The 16,333-nt window shown below is 31.2% G+C and overlaps 1 protein-coding gene and 1 non-coding gene across 6 annotated transcripts in view; both read left to right on the top strand.

Moving 5' to 3' along the window:
- The first annotated feature begins 326 nt into the window (after window positions 1–326).
- LOC110993360 overlaps window positions 327–16,333 on the top strand; it is a 36,071-nt gene continuing 20,064 nt past the window's right edge. For 3 of the 5 annotated variants that reach the window (XM_022259586.2, XM_022259585.2, XM_022259584.2), the window contains exon 1: window positions 13,416–13,556. Coding sequence is in view for 1 of the 5 variants with exons in the window: in XM_045634628.1 (XP_045490584.1) it covers window positions 344–509 (166 nt within the window). In the remaining 4 variants the exon portion in view is untranslated. Of the gene's footprint in view, window positions 510–13,415; window positions 13,557–16,333 lie in introns of those variants that run through there. The other 2 variants (XM_045634628.1, XM_045634627.1) reach the window with 2 other exon arrangements.
- Window positions 10,751–10,834, top strand: Trnal-cag. The gene has a single exon. It is a non-coding gene; the product is annotated as a tRNA-Leu (tRNA).

Below are 16,333 nucleotides of genomic sequence, written 5' to 3'. Positions count from 1 at the left end.
AAATTGTATATATGTAATATTTGTCATAGTATTGTATTAAATGTGCTATAAATTTAAACTTTAAAAAAAATCTCGGTAAGTAATTGATTTTTAGATTTTATGAAACGAAAGTTACAAAACTTGGAAAATGCATGTTGATTAAAACAAAGATTACTACACCTTCAAAATAGCGTAGACTTGTTGAAAATGTTAAAACGTATTAAAAACTTTTCTGTACGTACTGACTGTCCCAATTGTATTAATTTATTTGTTGATTAGATCGCGATTACCTAAAAGTTTGGTAGTGTTGCACACGAATCTGCTTTATCGATAGCGCTGGAGCTCGAACGCCGTCAGACGCCGCATGGCCGACCGCGGCAAACATCGCGTCGCGCCGGTCCCGGCGCCTACGAAAAAACAATACGCGTATACCCCGTGCCCGCGTTCTGAAGAAGTAGGAACGGAATTTGCACTACAATTACTAAGGACACACCACGAGGAACCGCCGACGCCGGAGAAAACTCCCCAAGGTAGGACTACTTTTGGCGGGAAAAGTTTTCACGACATTAATTAAAATTTTATTAGTATACATTTGTACAATAACTTGTTATTTAAATTCTAAGGCTAATATGCCATCAGTCGTATGAATTATATACATTAGTATAAATAATAAAATAAGTGCACTATAACTAAAAAAAACATTCAAATGATCTGTGAATCTACAATTAAAGATGCCATTCGTTTTTAATTATTTTGATACATTACGTAAATTAACGTAATGGATATGAATACATTTCGGCTCTTAATAAATATGTTACGCTCAGCCTGTGCTAATTAGTCTGAAACGAGCAAAATATTTGCATTTTTTAACGTAAAAAAATTATATACAATTTTAAGAGCCCGACATGCCTTCATGACTTAGTTGATAAAGTCCACAAACTGTAATTGGATTCTCGGTGACAAAATATTTTTTAAATATGATAGGTAAAACATATTAATCAATTACGAAATGCAAGGTACTTTAAAAATAAGAGTACATAGTCACGTATCTGGGCCAAGTCTCGTTGGTACGAAAAAAATCATTATCATAATCGTAATTATCCTTAGTTGTAAAATATTATTTATTTCCACACCTTATTTCAAGATTATAAACAGTTGCTGCACATATGTCATGTCACGAAACGAAACAAACAAATGATAACATCATGACAGTCATCCGGGCACAAGAAGATATATTTGTGTTCCATTACAAAATAATATAGAAGTGATGATGCTTTATTTTTATTCAGAAAGGTATATAAATCATAAACTAACTGACTCCAGACTAAGGAAAATACTTAACATTTTACAAGAACTACATATACTGAAATTTACTTAAAGACGACAATATTCCGAATTTACCATTTACGTTATATATAACTTCAATGGTAAAAACAGTGCTGCTCTATACATTTTATGTTAAGCATATTACCTAGAAACAGCTAGATTTCAATCTTGATATCTTTTTGAAATTGTTCCTAACCTATCACGTCCCTTATATTACTTAAACTAAAGATAATCCCAACGATATTAAATACTGTGCGGACTGGATCACGCTCATTTTAAGCCTATTACTTCAGTTGTTATATAATAATAATAATAATCTTTATTTATTTTCTCACAAAAACTTACAAAACTTCATACATGATAAGTTACAACTATTTATTGATGTATGTAAATAATTATATGTATCCTAAGCAAATTATTAACTTAATGACATCACCAAAATATTTATCTATACTGAGCGCAGAATGTCTACTATACGAACTCGTTTTCAGAAAGCATACAAACATATGTACTTAATTTATGTAACCTTAATTTAAATGTACATATAAGCTGCACCGTTACCGCTCTTATGTTACAAGAACCTTTTGATTGTTGAGCGTCCCATATATTTTAAATGTTAACAAAGGCCACTAATTGCGGGTTATTAATACGAGAGCTGAAAGTGAGATCCGCAATGCGACTGGGACCATCTCTTGTTGCGGTTATGTCATCTTCCTTTCGTGAATAACATTTAAATTTTGAATTGAGAATTCAAACAGACTTTATACTGTTTAATATTAAGCAATTCGCAGAAAAGTTTTATTATCTGTAGTTTACAATTAGTACATAAATACAGAACATTGACGCTTAATTGATGTAAATGAATACAATTTATAAAACTTTAAGGATTTCTGGTTACATAAACATAGCAAAAACTGCAAGAAAAAAATCTACATACCCGACACAAATGATAAATGAATTGTTGTAATATATTTGAAATTTTAACAATAATAGAAAAATGCGCTTTACTTTTAGTTTAACTGTATGAATATTCATAATATCTCAGCATCGTACCTGACGTCATATTTCTAGACAACAGTACAAAAGTAAACTTCTAAGCAGAATATTAAAATAGCCTACTTTATTCGCTTTCCTCTTTGAGCTTGACTCAGCTCTTTAAATTCTAAAAGTTGAAATTGCATTTTTATTCTCCGTATGCTTAATATATATCGGTGATACCCATACAATAAATAAAAATAGTATTGTTAACATTAAACATTTTAGCTTGTAGATAGAATACTAGAGAACTGTAAACATATCGTGTCTCAAGCACAGTCAAGTATCCGAATTTAGAGCTGAATTGAGTGATCGCATATACATTACGACGCCTTCAATATCAGATTTTCCTATACGTATTATTAGTATATATTATATATTCAGTAAGTAATATATATGTCCACAATTTGAACTATATTTCGCAACGATGCTAAAAAACTGTCACAGTTATTTTATACCTTGTTGACTTTCTTTTTCAATCGTCTAACCAATTACATCATTGTATACTTTCAAATAAACCTTGACACTGTTTGGAAGAAAAGAAAGTATTTTACTAAGTTCCCTAGGGCGGCGTAGCATTGCTGTAGTGGTTCTACGAAGTGCAGTTGACATCTCGTAGACGAGGTTAATAAATCTGTTGAAATTAAAAAAAATATTTGCACTCTTAATGCTTCCAGATATTTTTATTAAGTGCGAAGAAACAGGTTTAAATTAATAAGTCAACGATTACAAAAAGATTTTGACAGCAATTATATAAAGTAAACCGAGACTATATTACATTACTTTTAAGATTTTTTGGAATAAATCAATTAAAACATTGTATTAGACAACAGGTTTGATTGTTTAAAATATTCTTAAAACAAATAAATCTCTTATTTACTTTGAAAAAGTACATATCAAACTAATTATCGTAGCAAATAAATAATTATAATTAAGAGAAATTAAATTAATATATTATCTCATATTCTATGTTAATATCTCAATACATATAAACAAAGTAATCCCTCATATTGTAGAACATCACTCCCCCTTGAAAGTATTACAAGTTAGTGTTCTGCAAAAACATATGTATTCTCAAAAACTTCTTATTAAAGCCAAGACACTGTTGAACTAAAAGTTTAACAGTTATTTTGTTCGGATGAATACTGTAATGTTTATATTTTCAAGTGCAATTGTTTGTTTGTGTAACAAGTGATGTGCAGTGGAGGGTTAAACTGGGTCGAAACCTTGTGCTACGCGTTTACGGACTCACATCACCATTTTAAATTAGGCAACGTGTATTTTATAGGAATAGAGTAATTGTATATATCTAAGTCTGTAAAACATTGCCAACTGCAGCACAATAAGATACATGGTTTGAATACAAACTGGAATAAAGGATCCGGCGAATTTGTTGCACTATATATTTTGCTTCTCCGTAGCTCGGTTGATCAAGTATTTGCGTAGTACTGTGCTGTTCCACACAAAACTTTATATATCTAATCGTATAATGAAACAAAAAGGCTCTAAAGTTTTTAGGTAATATTATTTGTAAAAATTTATGACCTTAAAACATAGTTTAAACAACGAGTTCTGTATATAAATATAATTTAAAATAGTTTTTGTATTCAGAAACATTTTTTCCACGCAACAGCGAATTTATCACGCAATCAGATAAAGTACAATGAATGAGTGCAATAAAAATATGTGAATTTACATTTAGTGTTCATTAAAAAGTATGTTTTTATGAGCTTAACTATAATTTGCCCGACAACACCGACGCTTGACTCCTAAATATAACCTTAATATAATATGGTCCACAACCCTTTGTGTAAAGTAATTAGCATTCTGTGCCTGACACGTTGTGTTGTGTGTTGTATGCGTATCCTTTATCGTACTGGTAAATATTAATTGCGCATATTGAAAGCAAAATTGGTTAGTATCCGAACAGGCAGGATCCACTGACAGATCTGGGAGCGAAATTGCCTATCGTCCGAGAATCAGCCTAGAAAAATAAACAAAACAGATCTGTTATCTACATTTGCATATAAATACTAAGTTTGTGGCTATTGTTCAGATTACATTAGCCGAAGATTAATTTAACCTATATTTTTGCTACTATTCTTGTTATTAGTGTCTATTTTATAACTTTTATTAAATTTTCGCATACCACACAAATATTGCAAGATAATTTATCGCATTATAATGCAGTATAGTTCGTTTCAAATAATATCGATCAATGCCTGATTACTCGATACGTTGCGTAGATATGTTTGCTGTCAGTATTTAGGACTGTGAGCTTGGTAAGTAATCGTAATAGACAGGACTTACAATTGGCCTATTTGTAAGTAAGATTTATATATATTATAATATACATAAATCTATAAAAGGTATTATTAGTATTGCATTTTCCAGTTTTTGTTAAAAATATCCACAAACTGTGTACAATCTCGGCAGCTATATTTGAACACCAGGGAAATCTGTTCAAATATTAAAAATCAATCTACAAAAGTAAGGAAAACATGCGAAGCTCGATTGCAATTCACTTGACGTTTAAAAGCATTTCGTACTAAAAAAACCATTGACCATATTTGCAGTGCAGCAACGTAAGTGGGCATAATAATAATTATGAAATAAATTCATTTAAACTTTAGATATCGTTGCCTTCCTAGCATTCAGTGTCCGTCTGCTTTTATTTGGATTCATTGTATGAATCTTATCTTCCTTATTTACATATATTTATTTATTTATTCATACGTCGTTGCAGTAACATAAACCAATTGACATAATCGAATGCAAACGAAACTGGCGGCCATATCGCTATCACACATACTCGTCAGTCAGCTATAGTGAAAGTTTTGATTTTTTTTTAACTAAATAATGCGTTATAATAATACTTTCAATGTATTAAATACCTGTTTTCTATTGTTAGTGTCGTTTACAAACGTAAAACACTTTTTTACGGATTATAGTTATGTATTATTGTATTTAAACTTATAATTATTTGGACATAATTTTAAATTTAAACCGACGTTTCGCGTGCTTTACAGCGTGCGTGGTCACGGTGACTGAAGACAAAGGTGTTAAATGTCAAAAAGTATTACAGCTGCAGAAAATGTTGTGTTACCTGTATTTATTTCCCCGGAGTTGGTTGGTGGTTGGTTTCAACCTTTTTCATTACACAAGGTCAATAAATTTAAGCTAAGCTACTCAGAACCCAATCCCCGTAATTTAAGTGGTCCTAAGTTAAACGTTCGTACAGTAAACAATGTTTATTACTCCACTTAATCGAATGTACGTTCCTTGATTATCATACATTTTACCCATTTTATAGATGCTGTATGATTCTTACTTTCTCATACAATAAATACCTACTTACATATTCATTGACCCAAACTGGTCACTGTTGTTCTTACGGTTAATATATTCTTAAAGCCTTGTTGTATGTGCAAAAAATGTAAACGATTTTGAAACAAATGGTGACTTTCACCAGTATAATACGCTAAATAGAACTAATTTGAGTTATCGACAAACCAGGCTCCAGAAGGTAAACCTCTCCTTGCATATTTTTTTTTTAGAATAGGGGATAAATGGGCAGGAGGCTCACCTGATGTTAAGAGATACCGCCGCCCATGGACACTCCTTATATGGAAATTGAATTCGTTTTTGAAAAAAAATCCCAAGCGAAATAAGAGAATTATCTCTAAATAAATTCAAAGCCCTTGTTAAAAGTAAATCAATCAATAAAGCTTTTTATAAATTTGACGAATACTTAAATTCCGGAAGTCCGCAAGAATCTGTTAGCAATAAAACCGCATATTTCTAACCTTTGCCTATTTTAATTTTTTACCTGGTTTGCGATGTAAATTATGTATGTATACTAATTATGCAGCCACAAAACTATAGCATATAATATCATAACCAATGCATTGCCACCTATCTATGTAACAATGCAGTAGGTAATAACTTTGTGGCTTTCGTGAACGTAAACTGGAGTTATAAGCAAACAAGTCTTTGCGGTAATATGAGCAATTAATCTTTATATTTTTTATCACTCGTTACTTGACCGACAGTTCAAAAACTCAGTCTTCGAAGTGTACGCGTACTTTTTACAATAGTAGCATAAAATATTGCGCAAATTTAATAAAAAAAAAATTCTTAGAAATGAAAATGAAGCCTAAGTAATACCGCAAAGCGAAAAGCTATTAAAATTCGATTGAAATGGTTGCCTGTCGTCATGTCTTATGTATCCGTGCCAGGTACAGCTTTAGTATTTCTTGTTAAGATTTGAAAACAATTCTTCGTTAAAATTTCCATTTTCTGCAGATTTTTCTTTCCATTCAAGGGTTTCATTTCTATTTTGTATATAGTAATAGGTGTAGTATATCGTATATTAATGAATTGTTGCGTAAAAGCCACCAATTTGTGGACAGAATTCAAGGATTGTTTGATAAAGTTTAGTAAAGGGATAAACAAAATTTTTACGTGATTGCAACAGTATTATATATTTGGAACGTTTATGTCTTTTTTGGATTGGTTGAAAAGAAATATAGTAAGGAAAATAGGGTATTGTGTCAAACAACGCATAAGTTTATAACTTGTATGTAACTCATACTGAAAGAGCCTTTTTATGAATAATAAGAATCATAATATAATTAAATAAACATTTAAATATGGATAAGAAGAAATACAATTATGAAGCTTATGTACACCAATTCGTTTTTACATTATGTTTATATAGAACAGTACGTGTAATAGGAGGAAACAAAGTGATATATCACAAGTAACGAGCGAGTTACTTAATTGAATGCCGCGTAGTTTAGCGTACCTTTTGGCATAGACAATAAAATACCTTTCCCACCGAATTAAGTTGTACCTTACCTAAACCGTCTTTTAAGTTTGGAATAAAACTACTTACCTGTGTTACAGCAAAAGGCATCAACACAATTAAGTGAGGGTTCAATCACTTGTAATTTTATAATAATAATAATACTAGATATTTATGCTCCCAGAAAACTATAGGTATTATAAACAAAGAAAATCTAAAAAACAAAGAAAAAAAAATATGCGGAATGTTGTTGTAATGTATGCCATTTCTATCAAAATTGGCATACGGGTTTCAAGCATGTACGCTTAATCTCAAGCATTAATTAAACATATAAGTTGGTGCCTGTTATATAGTACCAATGACCCCAGAGCTTAGCTTTCCTCGCTCAACGAATAAGTATCGCAAGACAGCAAGGAAATACTGCTAGCTGTACACTGCCACAGGGACCAAACTTTTAAAATTGATCTTAGTTTTCTATTTGCTTGTTTAGTTTGAATTATTTTTATTACCAGGTAGTTTAGGAACCTGATAAATGCATAAAAAGATAAATCAACAAGTTACAGTTATATATAAGAGTGTTTATAAGATCACTAAAAAACATTTGCTTATTTCAAGTTAACTTGTTTTGTGTAAAATATTACTCTTTTGAAATGCACGGATGTGATTAGGGAGACATGTCCAGTTGTGGTTAATCTGTCGGAACAAGGTTAATCGCGCAATGAATGACTGGTTCGTATCATTTGGCTTTTCGCCAATGCTATTCAATAGCTTTACGTAAATACTACAGGTGTTGCTCGTATACAATTCATTTAAATCATATCATGAGAATTAGTTTAAAAATTACGCTCTAATTTTTATCCCGTTCTTTATTAATGTTTAGCGGTTACATTTTACCAACTAAACGTGATTTATTGCTTATTGTTTATTATATGGCGTGACTATCTGTATAGGAAATATGTATTTCGATGGGTGAAGTCACATGAACTTAATCTACTTATATGTTATGTACAATGAATAAGTAATAAATGAAAGATTCACTGCAGTGTTATGAATGCATAATGTAATTTCTACCGGCAGTATTTTATAGATTTACACTGTTTTAGAGCTGATTTAAATAAATTAAAAAGTTTTGGTCCATGAGGGAAACTTAATAAGGCAATTTCCCCTTCACCTCAAGAAAATTGTCTTGGACACATGTGACTTAACTACTCTCACATACGGCCGCCAAATGTGATAAAAATTAAAAATATTAAAAATAAGAAACATACATAAAATTAAAAGCGAATAAAAAAGACGAAAAACAAAAGTGATAGATGCCTTACAATATGTCCTAAAACAGAAGTGGCAATGGTCGGGGCATATAGCAAGATGCATAGATAAAAGGTGGACTTTAAAGACAACTGTATGGAAAGGACCAAGGGGAAGAAGAAGAGGACTCTCCAAAAAAAGGTGGATATAAGAAATGGAAGCGGTAACTGGAATCGTCTGGAGAAAGAAAGCCATGGACAGAGGAATTGGAAAAAGCTGGAGGAGGCCTTTACCCGCGACAGGATTCCGATCGACATTATATTTTATATACTATTTTATATATCTTGTATAGGATACATAACAAGATAAATAAAATAATGTATGAAATGTAAAAAAATATTTAAATTTAATCTTTTTTGTCAAAGTCGGAAATTAAACGGGCTTTATTATTATTAGAGCTACTTTATATATTTCCTAACTTGCAAGATGCTACATGATTAACATACGTTTGTATTAGAAGGTATGTTATTAAATAAGCTTTTAGAATAAAAAATATACCCGTATTTTTGTGTTTTTGGAAACCATTACATTTTTAATATTACTTTAATCCAATATCACCTTAAGTGAATTGAATAGTTAACTGTTCATTAGGGTACTTGAGCTCGCAGCTAACAGCATTAAATTTTGGAGGACAAATAAATTAAGCTCAATCTTCTACACGGGATAGACCGTTTATATGCAAAAGAAACATTATAAAAGATTAAGGTTATAATATTAAAAACTTATACTTATACTTAAGTATGAAATTAGAAGAATACAGCCTTATAAAGAAGAGTGGAACACGTAGGAAGCATGGTTTACTTCAAGCATTTTGGTGAGAATTCTAAATAGTTTTAGTCTAATCTTAATATCTCTAATTTTCGATAACCTCAGTTAGCTTTATTCGATGGTTACTTAACATATCTTCTGTACGTTCGTAGGCATATCGTTCAAACATGTGTTAGAATTATTATGCTTTTTATCCATTTTATTATGATGGTATAGAGAATAACACGGCATATAAATCTTTATGCAGCTCTAGCGGGTACATACATAACGTCTCTTTCATTTATTTGACAAAGCTGGCTAGTAAATTATTAGTATTGATTTCAGTCCTGCACTTTTATTTTTGCGAAACATATCTACCAAAGTTAGACATGTATTGTATAGTTATACTACTATAAAAAAGATGAATTAATATTTTTATATGTTTGCAACAAATAAACTCAAAAACACTGGAGTGAAAAAAATTTGCTTTATTCCAAAACATTTGCTATATAATTTTTCAAAATATTAAAAATAAATGTTCCGTCGTGCAAAGCTACGTCAAGCATGTATCTCAAATGTAACATAAAAACTCATCAAAAATACTATTCAAAATGTATATTTTTAACAAGTGTATTGTTAATGGAACTTTTTGTACATTATAATAAATCAACAAGCGAATGTAGGTATACATTTTAAAAACCCCGACCAGCGTGGCCGTTATCTAAACTAACATAATTCTTATTTGCTACATTTCATTTCATTGATTAATAAAATTAAAGCTTTACTTTTTCCATATTAAGTAACAAGATTACAGTCAACTGCAATGACATAACAGTGTTTTCAATAAAACAAAAGGACAACTTAATACTGTTGCGACTACAAATCCCTTGACAGTTCCCATTCCCCTCTTCATATTTTACTTTTATATAAGTTGTCGGTCATTACCTCCGCTTACATTACTAGACCATCGATAATAACAACTAACGATAGTTATGTTACATATATATTTGTTAATAATTGGAATTGTAAACAAAATTTAAGCGATCACTTGACGCCAAATTACCCCTCTGGTTTTCACCAAACTCAAAATTTCCGCGATATTGTCCAATAAAATAACTGTACAAATAAAATAAATTGAATCTGAGAACTCTCCAAAAAGTTATGATGCAGCGTCACAACCCACAACACGATGTAGTAATATATTTTCTTAACGTTAATGGATGTACAACATCTACCATGTCTAGGTGTCGAAGTGTGTCAGAAGACTATCATCATGCTCAGACAAAAAAAGCTTAAAAGAACCCCTAAGTTTGTAGGACAGGGAGAACAGAATATGAGGTACACATGAGATGTCGACTTATTGACTTCAAAGAGCATAATGCAGTAATTATGCGCTAAAATAAAAAAAATCAGAGGACATATTTGAGTCGGTTGTTTTTTTACGATAGTGTTTAGTAGTTATCGTTACAGATACAGGAGCTTAGTTTTATTCTCTTTTAAAAAATCACATCCAATATAATCCCAATAAAATTCAATAGAATTTACCATGTCAGGATGGCCGAGCGGTCTAAGGCGCTGCGTTCAGGTCGCAGTCCACTTCTGTGGGCGTGGGTTCGAATCCCACTTCTGACAATAAGCTTTTTTGTAATCTATGAAATTATTTTGTAATTCATGAACATTAACTTTTTGTAAATTGAATTTTGATCCTTTTGCAATTTCTCTAAATAAATCAAGTAACATGATTATTACGTAAAAAGTTGGGTAGTTGTTGAGTGTTTTAATTACGAATATGTTGTATTATAATTATCAACTATGTAAGAATTGTGATACAACATTGTATGTATTTTTGTATGTATTTAATATATGTAATCTTAAAAAGAATGTGAAAGTAATAAATTATGAAATGTTAAATAATATTTATTATGCCGATAACATAATATTGGGTGTTAGCCAATGTTACCACGTCTCCAAAAGCTATTTATATTATAGTCCAAGCTGGGTGTGCTATCAATATACTGTAATTGACATGACACATCTGGTAAATAGAGTAAGAATCTATGTTTGCGTACAATGTCTTGGTAAATACAGATTTAAAGATCACGTGACGATTTAAAATTTCAAATAACGAATGTAAAACACATAGCCGTAAATCAAAGACTATCGTATATCCATAGAGTAGATTGACATTGAAGAAGATATATAGTTAATCAAGAGTTAATTTTACCAAATAAACTTGTAAATGTGTCATTAATACTAATGACACATTTACAAGTTTATTTAATTTGATTCAAATTTAAATAAACTTGTTATTAATTCCAATCTGCGTATCACTTACTATTTCTCACAACACAATATATTGGTAACACGCAGTGAATCGAATAAGACAATAATATATTTAGAATCGTAAGTAGTTTGTTTTAAGGCTACATAAGTAACTACGACGCAAACATTCAATTATTAAAAAACACAACGCCGTCTACAGGTATAATTTCGAGGTAACCTTTTTCAGACTAACTACTATTGCTGTCTTCCGCGCTGCACCCGTGGGTGGCGCCGGGAGCCCCGTTGCCTTTTTCAGAACCACACACACTTTCCTTATTACTACAATTTTCCTACAGATGGCGCTCACTTGTATAAAATTTAAAACTCACTTCTCATTGTCAGCTACCAGACATTATTTAGAGGGCGCTTCAGTATGTAATTCAAACTGTAGACTAGTCTACTATCTATAGACTGGTCCCTTTATATACGTACATTAATAGAATCCGCGAGTCAGCGCTATATGTGACTCAAAAATGTTTTTGTTTGCATTTGACACACGAAAATTGTGTTAACGATAAGTCCCAACTACATATTTCCTTTCCATTTAAAAACTTTTTGAACCAAATAAGCCACGGATGTATGGAAATAAGTAATCATACAATAACTATAGAAGAAAAATTCAATATTCCTCTCCCGACATCTCTTATTACCTAATATAAGTTGGTAAGAGTAATAGGTGTCAGAAAAGGTCTGTGGTAACAGTTCGCCAGCCTCCCGCTCGCATATAAATTAATTTGGAGTTATGAAGATTACACCAATATTAGGAATTTAATAAAGATTCTTTTGTTACCTTGATGTTTTTATTTGTCCTCTTTTTAGAGTTAACAACAAAAAAATTACTTTCAAGTACAAAAATAAATAAACACACAAGCACTAACCATTTAATATTAAATTTTTACAATTGTTAAACAAGAGTTTGGTAAATTTATGGTTGGTTATTGAAATCAATTCATGCTACGCGCTACGAGAAATGACTCTACGAGCTTCGTGAGTCATCAACGCTATTTGATTTGTTATGATTATGATAACTATGATATTTTTTTTTTAAATAGAATAAGTAATAATGAGATGCGAGAGCAGAGTGGGTAAGAAAACGTAATGATAAGGAGAGAATGCAGGTAGTTTGGCCTCATGGCCAAACTACCTGCATACATACATGTACTACTACTACATGCCTGTTCTCCATAGAACGGATGAGTGAGTAGCGGTTATATATACATACAAGTAAGATATACAAGGCACTGTGCATGACCGTAGCAAGTGGAGATCCGTGGTCTATCCGATGTAGGCGGTAGGCTCCTTTGGGCCTAAGGCGTGAGTATATAAATATAATAAAAAATTGAAGACAGAGAAAAAGACATAAAACTTCATACTATCAACACTATATAGAATAGAATTAGATGTGTTGGTGAATAGTAAATAGTATCAGTTGATGCTTTCTACTATTACTATCTACTATTAAAGGTTTGAAAATTTCTTCGTAATTTAAGTCCCACTTTTATATTTTATTAAATTGTCTTATATACAGTGTTAAAATTTTTCTTTTAAACCATATATCTATGCAGCTGGATTTACTGATGAATTATTCATGACTTGTAAAAAATTTAAGCCTTCAGCTTTCAATTTACAAGCTTGTGATGTTATAGTACATACATTGACAAACTTCGTATCAGAACTATGGGTTAAAAAAATATTATCACAAAACTCGTCCTTCGAATTCAACTCTGTCTTTATATTTCTAAGAAATAATTTCACGACTTTGTCGCTTTGATCTATGATTCAAGTAAACCCCTGACCCCGTTTCTGTGATTATCACGATCGAAATCATCGATATACACCATAACTGACCAACGGTACAAACCGTGGAAACAGTCTTCAGTCGCCACACGACCGCGAAACTGATATGTCTTCTGCATAACAAAACTTCGTTCACCGATTTTATTGGATGAAACTTTTATTCGGTATAAAGAAAAGTTATTCTTAGGTTTTTCAGAAATTCTTTTGTGAGTGTTGTGTAGTTTAAAACATTGTGGTAAGACGTAATTTAAGAGAAGATACGTCAAAAATATGGAATGGCGCGAAAATGTATTGAAGATGGTTAAGGTTTTAATTGAAATAATTGTCCAAGATTATGAGAGGAATGCCAGTTCTCTAAATATATGCACTAAGTATAAAAAGATTTTATGTATCTTCATAGTAAAAATCAGTCCTAAAAATGATAAAAACATATCTTCAAAAATATTTTATCCAAAATAACAACTTATAACGTTCTTCTTATATAAAATGAGGCTACTATAGGTACAGATTTGCGATATTTTCCTACTTTAGAGTTCTTATAAATATATTTCACGTGTCATCACGGACATAATAGAAGTAATGATATAACCGTATTCTATTCAAAAGAATCTAGGTTAAACGTCTTATGAGACTTTAAGTTACATTAATAGTAAGATTTTATATTATCGGCTCTAAAAATTATTTTTTAAAATTACATTTTAGTATTAAATTCAAATTAAATAATTTAAATTTAAATTTAAAAAAAAATATTTAAAAGAAATGATAATCACCGAAAAAATCTTCACCGAAACCTACATAATTTACTTTTTTGGAGATTCTAATAACCGCTATTTGTTGCAAAAAAAAAATATTAAACTCTATTTATCGGATATTATCCGAGTTTCTTTATTATTTATGCCATTAATTTCATTTTTGTATTGGAACAATTTGTTAGCCGAGGACGATATAGGAATGTTCAAAGTAAGCGTCAAAAACACTTAATAATACAATGTACTGATTTATAACCACTGTAAAAGCAGCCAAGTGCCGTTTATTCCTGGATAATATATAATTTGAATACATTCAAACGATCACGACACGTCTTTGGCTCACAAACCATTTTCATTGTAAAAATAAACTTTGGAAATTGACGAATAATGTTGGAAAATACATTATACATGTAAAAATATCATTTGTAGCATGTTTTATGTTCTCTTTAGTAAAGACACGATCCCTGAGTAGATATTAAATAAATAAAAATTCGAGTCTGCTTTCGGTATTGTGATGCCATTGTAAAAATATGTATGATATTAGTATTGCCCTACTTGGTCATCAAAGGACCCTATTATTTTGATTGGCTGATTTTTTACGGATTTAAATATATGGTCCATTTTACAGTTACACTCCGTATAGGGATGGTATGAGACTAATGTCATTCTAGGCGTGGATACATTGAGTAAAAACATTCCTTTTCAGTCGCTCTCTTCCTGTCATGTTAGTGGCTTCGCACTACTTCCTCCACTCTCCCCATACCGTCGGTAAGCCTCTGATGACCTGTAAGGGTCTTTATTTGATCGGTTTAGCAATTAGGGGATCGATCGGTTTCGAGGTCTGGTGCCCTGCACTCTGCCAGTCACGATAAGTTTATCTAAACTTTCTATATCTATGCGTAAACTTGTTCAAGAACACACAAGTTAAAAACTGTAGAAATTTATTCTTACGCGTGAAAATATAAATAAATATCCAAATAACGTATCACCAGTAAGGTCATCCTAGAACGCTCAATAAACCATATGATCCAAGCAGTCTTTCTTCAATTGGCAGCTCAGGTCTGAGCGTTGCGGTCTACGAGGAACCATCTGGAGCGAATTATCTGTTTCCACGGGTTTCTGTCCAACCTTATGATAGTGAGTGGTTGGAGGACAATGAGTCTTTCACTTGATCAGTCCATCTCGTTACACTTACATCAAATCCTCTCGAAAAAAGATGTTTGATGCAATTAGTAGAACACACTATTAACTACTATTCAATAATAAAAGAATTCACTAAAACTGTGGATTTCTTCCTACAAAACAACAAAGTAACAATCAGCCTTTCGGTAAACACATCAATCAAATTGTATCAAAGGGAAAGAAAAAGCTATTCTATGTTTATATAGATGGATATTTTCTGTAAAATATTGTTGTCACTCTACAATAATCACGGGAATATAATCATGACCATTACGTTCTAAAAGTTCAGCAGATGCGTACACACCTACTCGTTTATGTTTGTACATTTTGTATATGTAGTTGTATTTTTCCATAAGACTAATAAAATACAAAGAGATCTTAAGGAAAAATTAAGCTTAACGTAAATTAACAATTTTCCCGAAGATACGTATATCTAGAAGGAAGATATACGTATAACCGACTGTAAATAAAATAATATCATACCTAAATAAAGACGCATATTTTACCTAAGATCTAAAATACAAACAATATTTACTGAGAGATGTAAACTGAATAACATGTTTTATTAACTGTCATACAGTAGATAACTAAACAAATTGTGTGAAAAATAATTACTTATTGGGGTAGTAGGAACATTCTGCTAGTGATTATAGTTATATACATCCATAAAATAATATTGATAATAAAAATAATGACAATGTACAGAGTCGCTGCTGAAACAACGACATTTCTGTGTAGAATAATCAATTTCACAATATACAGGTATTATTGTTGTAACTTCAGGAAAATCTTCAGAATTCTTTTCGGAATACTCGTATCGTTTATTGGATCAGATTGAAACCAATCTGAGATCAGACCGTAACAGTCAATCGAGATCTTATATGCATCCCAATAACCAAACCCTACGAAGACAATCCATTTTTGGTGACGGATAGAAAGCAATCTCTTCGCTCTTTACAACAAAACCGTACAAATAATATTAAAATATATATGTCGATGTTTAAAACATATCAAATAGCTCTTTAATTATTTTAAAAACTGGTTTAAGTTAAATTCTTATTCGACATTAGCACAGTTGAAC

Source organism: Pieris rapae, chromosome 3 (genome assembly GCF_905147795.1).
Source record: "Pieris rapae chromosome 3, ilPieRapa1.1, whole genome shotgun sequence".
Classification (NCBI taxonomy): domain Eukaryota; kingdom Metazoa; phylum Arthropoda; class Insecta; order Lepidoptera; family Pieridae; genus Pieris; species Pieris rapae.
Note: the sequence above shows the minus strand (reverse complement) of the source record. Positions and strands in the feature narration are given on the sequence as shown.